The sequence below is a fragment of the Crocodylus porosus genome, unplaced genomic scaffold, assembly GCF_001723895.1.
Source record: "Crocodylus porosus isolate Cpor-Errol unplaced genomic scaffold, CroPor_comp1, whole genome shotgun sequence".
Classification (NCBI taxonomy): domain Eukaryota; kingdom Metazoa; phylum Chordata; order Crocodylia; family Crocodylidae; genus Crocodylus; species Crocodylus porosus.
The window spans coordinates 100,240,838-100,257,346 of NW_017728947.1; the positions used below are offsets into that span (position 1 = coordinate 100,240,838).

The 16,509-nt window shown below is 44.6% G+C and overlaps 1 protein-coding gene across 1 annotated transcript in view; it reads left to right on the plus strand.

The window, feature by feature from the left end:
- APOPT1 (apoptogenic 1, mitochondrial) overlaps nucleotides 1–4,402 on the plus strand; it is a 12,337-nt gene extending 7,935 nt beyond the window's left edge. The window contains exon 6 of the mRNA XM_019551156.1: nucleotides 3,752–4,402. Within this exon, the coding sequence (XP_019406701.1) occupies nucleotides 3,752–3,857 (106 nt within the window). The 3' untranslated portion in view covers nucleotides 3,858–4,402. The remainder of the gene's footprint in view (nucleotides 1–3,751) is intronic.
- Nucleotides 4,403–16,509: the final 12,107 nt, after the last annotated feature.

Sequence of the window (16,509 nt, forward strand, 5' to 3'; positions counted from 1 at the left end):
TCGGCCAAATCGATTCGGGACAGTGATTTGTATCACAGAATTGAATCACTGTCCCCTTATCGGCTGAATTCGGATCTGAAGTGAATACTAGCTGCTTTGCACAGGCCTGCTGTGAACTTAATTCAATATCACACCTGATGGAGCATCTCAGCCCCTTTTCTCACCCATGTTGTGGAGTCTATTTCTTTGGGTTATGTTGAAGAGTTATGGGACTCAAACGGATTCATGTTACTAGAACTATTACTTTACAAGCTTCTAATGAATGATTGGGCAGTAAACATTAGGGGCTACAGACTATACAGGCGGAATAGAACGGGGAGGAAAGGCAGGGGTGTGGTGCTCTGCATCAAAGAGCAATACACATCCTCAAAAAACGGCACGGGGTCAGAGGAGGTGTAGACATAAGTGCTCTGGGTAAGAATACATGGCGTTTGTGGGGAAAGGGACTTAACGGTGGGTATCTAGCACAGCCTACCCAACCAGGAGGAAGAGGTGAACTGGGAATTCTCAGGTCAGCTCGCGGAGGCAGTTAAGTCAAGGGATGTGGTCATCGTGGGTGACCTAAACTACCCGGACATCTGCTGGGAGGACCAGTCAGCCAGGTTTGACCACTCACGTAAATTCCTAGCCAAGATACAGGACCTCCACCTAACCCAGGAGGAGCACAGTCCCACCAGGGGAAATGCCTTGCTTTATCAGCGATTTGGATGAGGGGGAAAAGCACGTTGTTCAAATTTGCAGATGACACTAAGATGTGAGGAGAGGTGGGCACAATAGAAGGGAGGAACAGGCTACAACTAGATCTGGACAGGTTACAGGGGTAGGCAGATGAGAATAAGATGGGATTCAATACTGACAAGGGAGAAAGAACCAGCAGTATACTTATAGGCTGGGGAACTCCCTTCTCGTCAGCACAGAGGCAGAAAGGGATCTTGGAGTCATTGATTCCAAGATGAACATTCACCGCCAATGTGAGGACGCTATCAGTAAGGCTAACCGCACCTTGTCATGCATCCACAGATGCATCACGAGCAGGTCCAAGGAGGTGATCCTCCCCCTCCATGCAGCACTGGTCAGGCTGCAGTTGGAGTACTGCATCCAGTTCTGGGTGCTGCACTTTAGGAGGAATGTGAACAGCATTGAGAGGTTTCAGAGGAGGGCCATTTGCATGATCAGGGGGCAGCAGGGCAGGCCCTATGAAGAGAGGTGGTGGGACCTGAACCTGTTCAGCCTCCATAAGAGAAGGCTGAGAGGGGATCTGGTGGCCATCTATAAACTTACCGGGGGGACCTGCAGGGAACGAGAGAGTCCCTGTTCCCCTGAGCACTACCAGGAGTAACTAGGAATAACGGCCACAAGTTGATGGAGAGTAGGTTCAGGCTAGACATCAGGAGGCACTACTTCACAGTCAGGGCAGCTAGGATCTGGAACCAACTTCCAAGGGAAGTCTGGAAGAAATCAAACTTTGTGTGGCGGTTGAATCAGAACTGACAGAGCCAGCTTTTCTTTATGTAGGGCTATACTGTGATCACAGGAAGAATTCCATACAGCACGGGGAATCACCCACTTGTCTGTTTCAAAGGATTTCTTGGACTCTCTAAGTTTACAAGCATATTTATACTTAAGACAGAGAAAGAAAAAATATGACCTTGGAGAAACAAAACAATAGTAAATCACACAGACATGCAGGCAGTTTACTTAAAGAAAACATCTGTGTACAGGGTAATATATCAAGACTAAACAGGGCATGCAGGATTCCTTATCTCAGAATATGTAACTGAAGTAAGCAGTATAAGCACTTCTGGTCTCTGTCTGTTTTTCCTAGTCAAGCAGGCTAGAAGTCTGACTAAATCTACTAACTACAAGAAGTGGTGCTCACTTCTACCCTGGGAGTCTTCAGAAGGAGGCTAGATAATCACCTGGCTGGGGTTGTTTGACCCCAGCGTTCTTTCCTGCTATGGCAGGGAGTCGGACTTGATGATCTGATCATGTCCCTTCCAACCCTACCAACTATGAAACTAATTTTTCATATTACACATTTACAGTAAATTGAAGTTTGTAGATAAACTTTTCTGTGTATTTACAGTAACAATTCCATTAAACTTTGTAGTTAATCAGTCACAGAAAACACCAAAGAAACATCATCAAAACACAGGCATTAAAAAAAATGTTATTAATTTTTAATAACACGATGGTAACAGACATAGCAAACATTATATTAACTGACGGTTGAAAAGGCAGACTGCGACACGCAGAATTGCCCATGGGAAGGTTTAGTGGGGTGAACTGTGGCTGGTATCCATCCACCTGGTAAAGAGCATTCAGAATCTGTTCGTGGGTGGGGTCCTGCTTGTTATTACCCTGCCATCAGTTCATCTGCTGAAGTTACATCATTTTAATTAACAAGTGTAATTATACAGTCTTGGAAACAATGGCATGCATTGTAGGTATTCTAGTTTCCAGGAGCCTCACTTGTAAAATCTGGTATTTATGTGTTCAACTCAATGTTCTCTCACAGCTTTGCCAGCTGGATTCAAAGTTGTGACTGTCATAGTGTTGAAATTTGAAATCTACAGTGCTATTTAGTGCAGTACGACTGCGCACTGGTTCATGAATATGTATTTGGGAATATTTATACTGGAAACTGTCTAATTCTGAAAACTGGAGTAGGACTGTTAGCTTTCAATAAACAGGAAAAAAGGCAAATGCATAATTCTGGAAACAAGAGGAGAAGGAAGTAATTCCTTTATTAATTAAGTTGATTTTATATTATGTTTTTGTGTGTAATTTAAGGCTAACTAAGAGCCTTCTCTTAGATTGGGCCCTTACTGTAGAGATAATAGCACTGGCTTGTGCCAGGCATGTGTGTATAAGCTTTCCCACAGAGTTCTGCCAAAAGACCACAATCCTGATCTTTAACACCCTCTGGCATTCCAGTTCTAAGTCTTTTTTTTTAACATATCCTGTTAATTGTGCAATGTTTTATGACGTGGACAAAGCCACTGGGAATAAGAAGGAAATGACAACATTTACTTTTTAATTTGTAACGAGGGCAAGGATTTCAGACAAGCTCTCCAGAAATGAAACAGTGGGATGGGTCATTGTACATAGACCTTGACTTGGTTCTAAAAGCCATGCTTCAAAAGCCCATCTAAAAAAAAAAGTTAGTATGTAACACGAACTTTGAAAATATGGTAGCTGTAGTCCTGACTAAATAAATATACTGACTTGGAAACTGCGCATTTACTACATGAATTGAAGCAAAGCCTCCTTTCTGCCTTGAAGGGTGGTCAGATTCACCCACGTCAACAAATGTATAGGCAAGCAGAAACACAGACAACCAGTAGCACAGTGCTGTTTATGGAGGAGGTTTCCCCCAAATGCTTGATGATCACCTTCCTTCTGAAATGTGAGGTTTATTACTCTTATCTTAGATTGCATATTAAATATAATTGTTTATTGGATTATTCAACCCCTTTTTAACTCCATTACGGCATTAACCTCTGATTGCTTGCAGCCATGCATTCCACAGGCTGATTACACAGTGTGTGACTTAGTTCTTAATAGCAGGAAATACAAATTTTCAGAGGCAAGTTCTAATTAGACAGGAGAAACAAGGCTGCCAGAAAAGAGGAAGGTACATCATTAGTAAATTGTCATGTATCAGTGTTTAAAGATCTTTAATGTAATTGTCTATCTGTCTCTTCTGTTTTCTTTTTGGGCTGGTTGCTTTTTTCATGTTGGAATGTAGAGATTGGTATAAACGTAATTTTACTATCACGTTCCTCATGGGACAAGTGGCACTTGAAAGAGCTTTGAGGCGGCTTGGATGGAAAGAGACAAACAATGGAAATTAAAGCTCCCCACCCTATGGAGAATACAACAATATAGTGAAGCCTGTCCACGTGCTGTCTGCTGTCAACGTTCAAAACCTAAACTGCTAATACATTCATTACCAAGATTTATGTTTATCTTAAATATTGGGTCACATCAATGAAAATTATTCCTGCTCTTGAATTTATAGCTATTTTTCACATGTGTATTCCCATTTAATATCCCCAAATCTGGCCAACAAAAAACTATATTGGCTACTTACCAGCAGCTCCAGAGCTGACACTGAATTTGCATTTTAGATGCACTTAGTTAACTATTTTCTCATACTAGTTAATGTAAAAGTATGTTTGGATGAAGAGATCAGTGCAATTTGTGATTATACATTGAATCAGCCCATCTTAGAATGATCGAAATACTGCTTTTCTTCTTTTTAAGTAAGCCTTGATTTAATACTCCCATAAATGACCAAAACAATAGAGTTTTCTCTCATTTTTTGTCTTTAACAGAGTAAAATGCATCAAGTAAGCAATTTGCCCCGGTTGTCAGAACTCATTTACCAGCCATGAGGGAGAGAGAGAGGAATGTCTACCTGACTGTAGGCGAGGTAAACAGTGTTAGTAACTAGTAACAACCTTATCTGTTAACTACATAGTACAAGTTTGCTGTTCTCAGCAGCTTCCTTGGATGCACAGAAGTCCTTTTTTAGCTTGAGAGGGAGTTTTGATCCTGAATTCCTTGAAGGCTTGTTTAAACACACACACATTAAATTGTAATTGTACCATTCATACATGGTTTGAAAGAGATGATATTGCAGTGAATGTGTGCCCTGTCCACTTATCCAGCTGAACAGATGGATCCTTACTACGATGCCTGAGAAGTCGATTCTTCTGATTTGTCTGTGCACTTGAACAAAAGTGTGCATTTAAAGCTCCCTACCTCTGCTAAATTGCTCCCCTTAAGCACCACCTGCTCACAGTTCCCTAAAGGCCAGTGACCCAGCTACAGTGCCTTCTTGTCTGGTTGCTCTTTGAATTCAGCAGGTTTAGATCTGTAGAAAGAAAGGGCAATGTCTCTGAAAAGCATCCTTTCTCAGTATTCATTCAGACTCTCTGACAACTACATTCATTGTGCTTTCAGACGCTTTGAAAATAGCTGTAGAGGCCATAGCTCACTACTCCAGCCCTTGAGATATTTTGAAATCTGCACAATGATTTTGATATTCAGGGCATCCAGAGATTTGGAGGGTGACATTCCAAATTATCACCATAAAGCTTGATAGAGTGATGAGTTGGAAACTTGGGGGTTTCTGTGTTACTTAATTAAGCCCCAGAATTTTGTGTTCATGAACATCATCCAGGCCTATTCTGCTTTATTGTAGAAGTGAATCATTAAATATGTGTAGTACGGCCTCAAAACTGCTCCAGTTGGTGTAGATGGCTGGCTAAATTAATAATTAATTTATAAGCTGCAACTTTAAGAACTGTAATGCAATATGTTTCAATAATGTGATCTGATATAAATTCACACACAAACTTAAATACCCAAGTGATCCTATACTGGGCTTTTTATTTCTGGCAGCACTGTAAGGAAGTGTCAACCATTTGCTCATTCTCTGTCTGGTATGATAGAGGTTTTTGTCTGGGTCATAATTACCAAACTAATTTTACGTAGACACACCCCTAAAACAGCTTTCAGATGCTGGCACTTTCAATCACTGCCTCCCTGGATCAGAGTTGAACCAGCATTCTCAGGGGAATGTTTTGGTTTTATAAGTAGCAGACCAACTGTTACTGACACATTTTCTTTTGTTGAGGAATATGTAGTCAGTTGTGACTGGCTGGGGCAACTGGATTTGTGTCTGGACTAGTTTTTTTTGATGCTTTTTATATTAGCTAACTTCAAATTGTCACTGATTTGTGCTGGTGGTAAACTTTATTGATAGATTTATTTTCATTTCAATTACTGTAGTTGCCAATGTGGTGTTCTTTTCTTTCCCATTAAACTGACATACCTTTGCAGCATTGATATAAAATTGGAATTGGCCCTGTTATATGTTTGTTAACATATGTTTGAAATGCCTTATTTTTAAGAATATATATTTTTCTGAAATAAAGCATCAAATGTGCATATGCAATGTGTAATGCTCAGTGTTTAAATGAGCTCGTCCACAGTGTATCTTATACCATACGAACTTAGACTATAGTATCACTAAAATTATCTTTACATTACATTTCAAATAATTCTGTTCTGAAAAACAAGGACAACTCCACTAAAATGATTTTTTTCATGTTCAGAAGCACTGTGAAATCAGCATCAGGCTTCAGCATCCAATGTAATAGTGAATAGCCAGATTGCATCTGTCATTTGCTGAATAGAGGAGTAATTATGGTGTTGCACATGTGGCCTTCCACTTTTAGACTGAGTTTATAGCTAGTGTTCACATTTATATTCCTTCACAGCTCCTTTCCCTCTTCGACTGGGTCTGGGACAGGTGGATCAGCGCAGGGTTGGGATCTGTTAGCCATTTGCCTGATGTGTTGACAGGTTCCCCCTTTTTGCTTTCTGAAGGAAAAAATGTAAAAGTCTCATCCAAAAAATGTTTTGGGAGTAGGCTCTCTCTGATTTTGGACTCTAGCATATCATAAATATGTTTGCTGAGTGAGATCAGGATTGAGATATTTAACCAGATGAACTGAAGTTGTCCTGTCTTCTACTGTCTACCTTTAAGAAAAAAATACTGGAGATTTTTCTAGGCAGCTTCAGCTGTGCAACTCTTGGATACATGCTCATTCTTAAATCAGTTGAGGTGGTTTTGCTGTCCTTTCTTAAGACAAAAAACAAAGATCGGTGTTTTCAAAAGTGGACATTAATTTTGATTACTTCCATTTTTTTTGGATTCACAGTGTGAAACACTTGGGTTCTCATTTTCAAACTGACTCAAGAGGAGCTCCCACTGCATAGCTAATCTGAGAATCAGATCCAAGGAGTATCATATGAGGCAAACAGAATCTGTGAAACACCAAAAAAGGAGGCTTAGGTGTCTAAATTCTTCCTAAATCCAAATTGTGATCTTCAGAATCTTGGCTTACCTAATCTAGGTGGCATCTAAACTCCAGAGGTGCTTAGAGCTGTGGTTCCTGACAGCTGAACATATCTACATAAGCCCAAATGGGATTCAGAAAGTAGATGCAATTCTGCCTAGGCAGAGTTGACTAGATCTAAAAGGCATTCTTAGAACTGTGGTTCTGCATGTGCTCAGAATTGCTGCAGTCCCGACAGCTGAACATCTCTGTATGTAAGCCCAAATGGGATTCAGAAAGTAGATGCAACTCTACCCAGGCCTCTAAAACAAGGGTGGGAAAATACAGCCTGTGGACTGGATCCAGCCCACTAAGGGATTTAATACAGCCTGTGGTGGGTCCCTTAGCTGTGATACATGTGGCTGGTCTTGCTGCCCCAGGTGCACAACAGCTAGGGCAGTATGGCAGCCAGACTCAGCTTCCCAACAGTGGTGGCTCCTTCTAGCTGCTACTGCCAGTGTCAATGCTGCCACTGCCACTGCTAGCCCCAGGCCCACTGGCAGGTACCCTGGCCTGTCTGCCCCACACCCACTGCCACAGGTGTCAGATGGAGCAAGTGGGTGTGTGGGTGGGGTCTCTAGGGAGACCAGCCCGAGACCCCTGTGGGCAGGATGTGCTTGGCTGAGTGGATGGGATGGAGTTGTGGGCAGGCAAGGAGTGGCGTCTGGGAGCAGGGCCACAGCCAAGGCTGGGATTGCAGGGTAGTGACAACACAGGCCCATGCTGGGAACAGATCATGGCTCTGCCTTGGGCCCTGGCTTTATGCTGTCACTGCCCTGAGGCCCTGGCCCTGCCTGCCCATCCCACTCCTGGATGTCACTTCTCACCCACTTGCTGCACTATTCCAACTGCCTCGCTGAGTGCACCTGGCCTGTGGAGGTCCTGGGTGGGTCTGCATGGAAAGCCCTGCCACCTGTCTGCTCAGTCCAGTGCCCCTGGACTGGTCTAATAATCTACCACTTAGGGAGTTTTGGTGAGCTGTTGCTGGGGTAGGGTGAAGAAGGGTGGTGACCCAGCCCACAACAGCTCACCAAAGCTCCATAAGTGGCCCCCGGCCCAAATAATTCCCCACCCCTTCTCTAAAGACTAGATCAAAAAGGCATTCTCAGGGCCCACCCAGCACCCACAGAATTGTGCTCCCTGCAACATGCAGTGACAGCTACTGCTTCTTCTGAAAACCACAGGGTTTCTCTTCCTGCATAATTATAGCCACTTGCTCAGAAGTCATAAGATCCAGGTTCAGTTGCCTCCTTGGCATGAAGGGGCTCAAGCTCACACTTCCCACTCCTAAAGAAGTGGTCCACAGATTTGAGTTTGGGGGAGCACTCCACTTCTCCTGTTGAAGCTGTGCAGAAGGAAATTTATACATTGCAAAATTCACTGGCTAATCATAAGGCAAAACATGGTTCAGGAGCTTACTGGGCAGGCAGTCAGCTGGGCTCCAGTTCCTACTTCCAGAGGTGTTTCTGTAAGTACCTAGTGAAAATTTTGTGTCAAAGAGTTTTGCGTTAAACTAGTTAATGTGCATTAACTTTCAGGTGCCTTACCCATCGCCTTTCAGTCCAGTTGCTTCTTAGCCCTATTTTCACGCTGTCACCTATAGCACAACTAGCCCAGAACCCCAACACCCATTGTTTTAGTGCTTGGCATCCACATCCAGCACCTTATTCTATGCCTACTTTCTCCTGAACACCCCGAGCCTCCTTTGCTGCCTCCTGTGTAGTCCCACTCTCCGCCTCTTCCAACCCCATGTGATCCTGTTGGCTACAAAGGACCAACTCACAGAATCATCATAAAATTCTAGTTTATTAGATGGATGCAGAAGTCAGATCATAAACCTTGGGGCTGATCCCCTCAAACACACACATTCATGCACACATACACACTCTCAGTAGCTAGCTATGAACACTAAGCACCAGAGTCAAGATATACCTATCCCCAAGCGCTGGAGTCTGCCGGCGATGACCAGTCAAGGCTTCTTTCAGTGCGATGTTGCTTCAGAAGGGGGTCGCCAGCTGGTCCTTTTGGGTGGGCAGGCAAGGTGCTGGTCAGGTTGAAGAGTGTGCCATTGGGGGTCATTCTTCAGTGCCTTTTATCCCTCTCTGGCAGACTTTGCTGACTCCCCAATTTTCGGGCTTACCCAATCCAGAGGTCATTGACCTCCTGGGATGTCCCCCTTGGTGGTTGCTGGATGGCAGCTGTCAGCCCCAGTGGTCATGTCTGCAGGTATGTGCAGTCTCGGGAGTCCGTTGATGAAGTTTGATTAATTCACTTCTGTGATTAGTTTAAATGGGGGCTTCTATACCTCTAACTGAAGTTTCAGGGAGTTCCTGGCTCTGTATTGATCCTTTCCTCTCCTTAGTTTGTGCTTTGGTAGGTGTTAATTGCTGCTCATTAACTTGTTATGCAATCAATCAAGATTTATTTAGGGATTCGCTCCATACAGAGAAACTGCGGTTTGATTCCCACCCTTGCTAACATTGTTACATGGTACAACTTACTTTTAAACTTAAAGTACCTTTGTTACAAAGTTAAAAAGCATAGAATATAAAACAAAAGGGTGAAATGCCATGGCACATACAACAAATAGACCAAATACAATGGGGGGATGGGACATGCTGATGCATAATACTATTTTATACCCATAAAAGCATCTACAAACTATATTTTTATTACAAGTACACCTTATATGCTATAGAAATAATATAATAAAAGAAGAGGGTGGAAGGAAGAAAGTGTAGAAAAGGGAAAGCATCCCCAAAAGGGGGCAAATACTGCAAAAGGGGCTTTTTGCCATGTGGAGGGACTTCACATTGGAGGTGGGGGGCAGGCAAAAAAAAGGTTTCTTGTTTCTTGCTACAGTCCCAAAGTCCAGTTACTTCACAGTGCCCTGCATAGTCCAACTGGCCAGATCCCCTCCAACCCCATGCACAATCCCACAATGTTCTTTTATCCTTTGTGTGCCGCTCCACTGCCCACTTCTCTCTTTCTCATGCGCAGCCCATCTCCCTTCAACCTCACACATGGCTCCTCAGCCCACTTTCTTCATAATCTGTTTACTAGACATATTGCAGTGATACTTATACTAGCTCCAGAACAAAGCATCATAGGGGGTTACTTGAACAAAAAGTAACCACCATGCCCCCACCACCATACCCCCAAACACACCCACATCCTTCCACACACTCTCACCCTCCCACCCCTACCACACCCATACCCACATCTTCCCACACACCCTATACCCATACCCCTCCACACCTACCCCCGACTCTCCCCCACACACCCGTCACCATACCCACATACACACACCCCACAACCTCATACCTACTCCTCCCCACACAACCCCCACGTGCACCCCCTTAACTGCCCCACATACAATATGCAAAAGTAAGAGTGTGTTTTGAGTTATTATGCAATTGCCTCTAGATACTCTATGCAAACACACATAAATCTTGACATTAAAAAAATTAAAGTAAGTTATAATAGATGTCTGATTTTTGTAGTATATGTTTTTTCCCCCAGTTTCAAGATGGCAAGCTCCCACCATCCCCCCTCTCCCCCTGGACTACTTCCGGGTCAAAGGGAGAGACTGGTGGTGGCAAAGGTCAGGGGTTAGGGGCTAACCATGTGGCCCTTGACAGCTCAGCTAAGCTCATTAAGCAGACCTCCAGCCAAAATAATTGCCCATCCCTACTATACTCTGTGGAGGTGCTGTCCATGGTACTTCCTAATCTGGCCCTTACTGGCAGTGCACTCATGGTACTGGCTAGTTTAGAGACATTTATGGGGTGCCTGATTGTCCCCAAGCAGTGAATAGTGAGCATAGGCATCTGACACAGGGTTCTGGCTTCCACTCGGGAGGCTGGGTGCCAAAGTGATGTTGAGGGGTAACCAACATGGGTTCGTGCAGACCTGGATAGGTTGGAGAAGTGGACGGATCTGAACAGGATGGGGTTCAACAAGGACAAGTGCAGAGTGCTGCACCTTGGCAGAGGGAACTAGCATTATGGTTATAGGTTAGGGGCTGACCTTCTCAGCAGCACAGAGGCAGAGAGCGATCTTGGAGTCATGATTGACTCCAGGATGAATATGAGTCGCCAATGCGATGAAGCAATAGGCAGAGCCAACCTCACTCTGTCATGTGTCAACAGGGGCATCACTAACAGGCCCAGAGAGGTCTTGCTCCCCCTCTATGTGGCGCTGGTCAGGTCACAGCTGGAGTGCTGTGTCCAGTTTTGGGCGCCGCACTTCAAGAAGGACATGGAGAATGTGGAGAGGAGGGCCACTCGTATAGCTGAGGGCCTCCATGGCCAGCCCTATGAGGAGAGGCTGAGGGACCTGAATCTCTTCAGTCTCCGCAAGAGGAGACTGAGGGGGGATCTTGTGGCTTCCTACAACCTTATCAGGGGCCACCAGCAGGGACTCGGGGAAAGTCTGTTCACCAGGAAAAAAGGCAACAAGATGAGGGAGGATAGGTTTAGGTTGGATATTAAGAAGAACTACTTCACGGTAAGCGTGGCCAGAGCCTGGAAGAGGCTTCCCAGAGAGGTGGTGCTCTCACCTTCCCTGGAGATCTTCAGGAGGAGACTGGATAGGCACCTGGCTGGGGTCTTATGACCCCTGCCACCCTCCGTGCTCCTTCCTGCCCATGGCAGGGGGTCAGACTAGATGATTTGCCTAGGTCCCTTCTGACTCATTGATTCTATGGTTCTATGAAAGTCAGGGATTTCATCAACAAGGACCCAGTTGTTTTCATGGTTCACCAGAATACAATTGTACTGATTGTGTTTTCTTAGGAATGGATAACAGTGAATATACGAAAGACTGCATTAAGGCCCCAATCCTGCAGTGAGCTCCTTGGAGATAAAATGTTATATACAAGTGACATTCCACTGCCTCCATTAAAGATCTACATGGGTTTGGGGTCCTCTTCTTTTAGACCTCATTGAAAGCCTTAGTTTATTAGCTAAATGTCAAGCTTCAATTCAGAAGAGATAATAATGCAACATAAAAAGAGAGTATTAAAAATAATCCACGTTAACTGATATAATTATGTTTTTTGAGCAACTAAAAGCCATGTATTTTTTTGCCAGGCTTATGTTCATTTTTTTTGAGTCAGGACAGAATTTTAATAAGGCCTACTGTATTCAGATATTGCTGACTATAAATCCTGTGGGCATCAAAATAACAGAAAATGCCCATAGACAGTTGAAAAATAATTCCTTATATACACAGAAGACTATTACAGTAACAAAAAATGGTGAAATAGATCAAAGAGTAACTTATCTTTGGAAAAAATACAGGAAAATTCAGGGGGGAAAATGCAGAGCTTTTACCAATGGGTATTAAACTAAACCTATCAAGACATAGTAAACAGTGTTTTCATATTCAGGACTGTCAGCATATACCTTTTTAATCTGTCTCCTCTGGTAAGATCTAACAAAGAAAACATTGTTTTAGTAATATTCAGGCAGTTAATTATGTTAAGTGGTTTATACTGTGATGGGAATGCTTCTGTTCTAAAATTCTCTGCATTTCCTGCTGTTCATAAAACCTCTCTATTGAGAGGTTTCAGAAGAACAGAAGAGGAGGAGGAAATGTCAAACAGGAATAAGAAGGGAGAATAGTTAATAGTGTGTTTGAATAGCTCTGAGCAGTGGTAGCTTTGTTGTTAGGCATACCGAAGTTTTATAATTCTCCAAATAATTTAGCCCAAGCAAAGTTGTGTGTCAGATACCCTATATATTGATAAAGCTAGCTTGAGAGGAATGTCAGTTACTACCATGATAAACCTCTAGCTCACAAATTAAGAGTTTTCATTCAAAAGCTAACATTTTTGGCTCAAATCTTTCATAAACTCATCATTTTAGGATTACTGTACTGTAACAAGTTTTCAGTGTCCCATTACTATGCAGAGAAAATAATTCATTAGGACATCTTGACTTAGCCCAACTGAAGGATTCATTTGTAGTTTCATAGAAACCTCAGGTCCACACTTTGTTTAGGTAGCTGCTGGCACCAAGAAGGAATGTTGGATTTCATTAATCATGATAGAACATTTTAAAGGATTTTTGTAGTAACAAGTTATTTCTGTAATTATTAAATTTATACATATGTACTGCAAAATGTGGTCTTTTTTTTGACTAATGATATTTTACAAGATGAAGCCCATGAAGTCTATTCTGAACTTCAGAACAGATTAGTCAGAGAGCTTGGTAGCTGTCTAACTTGATTTATCACAATGTTAGGCATGTTATATGCAAAATAAATGGTATGACGCATTATAAAATATTTTCCAGAAAGCTAAGGGAAGACAGTCATGTCCATCATCCACATTGATGTGCTATTAATATGTAAGAAGTAGAGGTGCACTGATATATCAGTTACATATTGGATTGGCACTGATAATGGGAAAATTAACATTATCAGCAATCGGCTTTTTTTGGGCGATGTAGCCAATACTGTCATTGATAAATGCAGCATGCATGGGTACAGCCGCAGCATGTGCACAACCAGAATGCAGCCTGGCAGCTTGGAGAGAAGCTTCCTGCTGGTAATTTGGGGGGGAAGAGTGTGGGGGGTGCAGATTGAGGCCCCCGTGGTGAGGAAGGGAGTGGGGCAGGGGCAAGGTCAGGGGCAGGTCCTGCCCAGCCAGGGCAGTGAATGTGATCCCAGGAGTGGGATGGAGCTGTGGGTGGCTCATCCAAGGGGTGCAGTTGGGGTGGGGAGGAGGGAGCTTCTCCTCACCACTGTGCATACCCCCAGGGGAGGCATGGGGGGCATGGGGCCCCCTGAATTTGTCCACAGGGCAGCAGCGGGCTGCCTACTGTGAGCTCGGGGCCAAGGCTGCACCAGCCTCTTCCCAGCAGGGGAGGGGGTCAGGGCTGGGCTCCGAGCAGCCAGGGGTGAGGCAAGCAGCAGTGCTGGGAGGAGTGGCTACAGGGTGGGCTATAGCCAACCCAAAATTCTCCATAACCACCCCTCCTAGTGCCACTGCCTGCCCTCCCCCATCCCAAGTCCAGCCCTAGCTAACCCCCCCCCCCACCAGGAAGAGGCCAGCACAGCCCCTAGCTCTGACCCCACAGTGGGCAGCCCACCCTCGCCCTGCACACAAATCCAGGGGGCCACATGCCCCCTATGCCTGCCCTGAAGTGTGCGCAGTGGCAGGAATCTGCCCCTTCTCTCTACCCCCTGGCACCCCCTGGATGAGCTACCCATGGCTCTGTCCCATTCCTGAGGTCACATTCACCACCCTGGCTGGGGAGCCCCTGCCCCTGCCCCACTCTCTCCCTCTCCATGGGCACCTCAATCTGTACCCCTCATGCCCGCCCCCGCCCCCCCGGAGACTTACCAGCCAGACACTGTTCTCCATGTTGCCAGGCTCTGTTCCTGTCAATCAGCTATCAAATCGGGATCAGCTAATATGGCTGGTTAATAATCGGTCATCGATATCGGCCAAGAAAATCTTTATCGGTGCACCCCTAGTAAGAAGCTATTTCATTTGCCCACGGGTATATGGGAGTGAGTGAAAGGGAAGCAATGTTTCCCTCCAATATTTATCAAAACTATCTTCTCCCTCAGCACCAGCTCTTGGGTAGTTTTCTCTTTCTGAAGGCGTCACAAAATTCTAGCAGGAAGAAAGCAGACTGAAATACCCAGCTGACAGGGCTCTGAAGAAGTTGGAGAATCTACCTGTAAATAGGCACGTGCCAGTTCCATGCCAATTCAGAAGAAAAGACCTCACTTAACTTCCAGCTCTGCAGAGGGCCACGGATATTATTCCAGCCATCTAGCACTTAAAAAAAAATTACATTGCCAGAAAAGTGAAAAAAAATATTTTTTCGCTCTCTGGTGATCTTCCCATTGTATTGGCAGGGGATGCTTACAGAAGCATGCTCAGTGATTCCCCCCACCGTTCCTGCGGTGAATCTATTTTTATCTGGTAATTGAGCCAGTGAAATCACAGCCTTTTCTCCTGAGAGAGGCTGGCTGTAGAATAGCTATCAGAGGATGCATACTTCCTCCTTGGGATAGGAAGCTGCCTCTGACATTTCTTGAAGCCCAGGAGGTTTGCACTGTTTCTGCAGAACCAGCCATCATGGATAATTGTTGTTTGCTAGCTTAAGCTTATAATGATCAAAGTTATTATGCAGAAGCCTATGATTAATTTATCATATAATTATCAATTACATTTTAACTTTGGGTTCTATTATACACTACTATGGAAATAAGAACGGCAAGTGCGCTTATTTACAGCATTCACCTGTTAATAAAGCACCATATATTACAATTCACAATCAAAACCACATGAAGGAAAAAGTCAGTCAGATTAACGATAGTGTCCATAACATAGAAGTCTAGCCCAGGATTACTTTGTGGTAGTAAATGACAGAGAAAAAATGTCTGATCTTTCCCTTATTAATTTAATATCCTATGAGCCTACTATCCTTGCAGTTTTTCAGCTTTATGGTAAATGTTTTGGGGGGAGAAATGTCAAATTGTTGCATAGAATTGAATTCTTTATTGGGTAGATTTCTGATAAATGTTGCATATTGATAATGATGGGAAACTCTTCAGCTTAAGAGTTTTCAACTGTCTGATCACACTGTATCTTTTGTGGCCCTGCAAGCACATGTGAACAACTGTAACGTGATATGTGCAGTATCTCAGTATCATTGTTATTTCTCTCTCTTGCTCCCAGTATCCTCCCAGGGTGTACTGAGACATGTTCTAGTTCTCTAAAATATAGTTTCAGTATATTGTTTTCAATTCTTCTGATTTTGCAGGTGCTCCAAAAATCAATGTAATAAAGTCAGACAGCACTGGGACTGACTACGGTTGCTTCAATCAACTGGAGCAAAATAATAGCCTCAAAATGATAGCTATGTTGCATCATGCTACCATGACCCACATTCAGGGTGAGGTAACTGCCTCTTCCCAGCCTGTTTCTGCATAATTTAAATCTAGCCTTCCTGGTTTGAGGAATGCTTTCAGGCTGTGCCTTGACTCAGTTATCACTGCCACACCGAGGCAGATTAAGATTTACTGGAGCCCTGGGCAAACACAAAATTAGAGGCCTCCTACCCCCCATGGGAGCTGGACTCTAGCGAGGCGAGGGGCCCCTCTCCCTCCTAGTGCTGCCACTGCCAAGGGTGGTGGGGGCTCTGTGCCCCTCAGGGGAGGCTGGGCAGACTGGGGGTGGAGTGGCACATGCCCACCTCTCCTCCCTGCTCCCCCAGCCCCCTGCCACAACAGGAGTGGATCCCAGCAGGGCAAGGGCAGGTGTAAGCTGGCCACTGTGGACTCGGGGCTCTCCCTTCCCCTCCCTGCCCCTGGTGCCCCCTGGATGAGCCATCTGTAGCTCCATCCCGCTCCCTGCCCTGGGTCCCATGCACTGTTCTGGCCCCTACCCCACTCCCTCCCTCACTATGGGGGCCTCAATCTGCCCCCCTTACCCCTTCCCTCCCTTATGCCCCTTCCCCCCATTAGACTTACCTGCAGGGAGCTGGCTGCCTGGCTGTGTTCCTGGCCCCGTGCAGCCACACACATGCACAGGGACGTTACTAGGGGAGGCTCAGGGTGGCTATAGCCATCC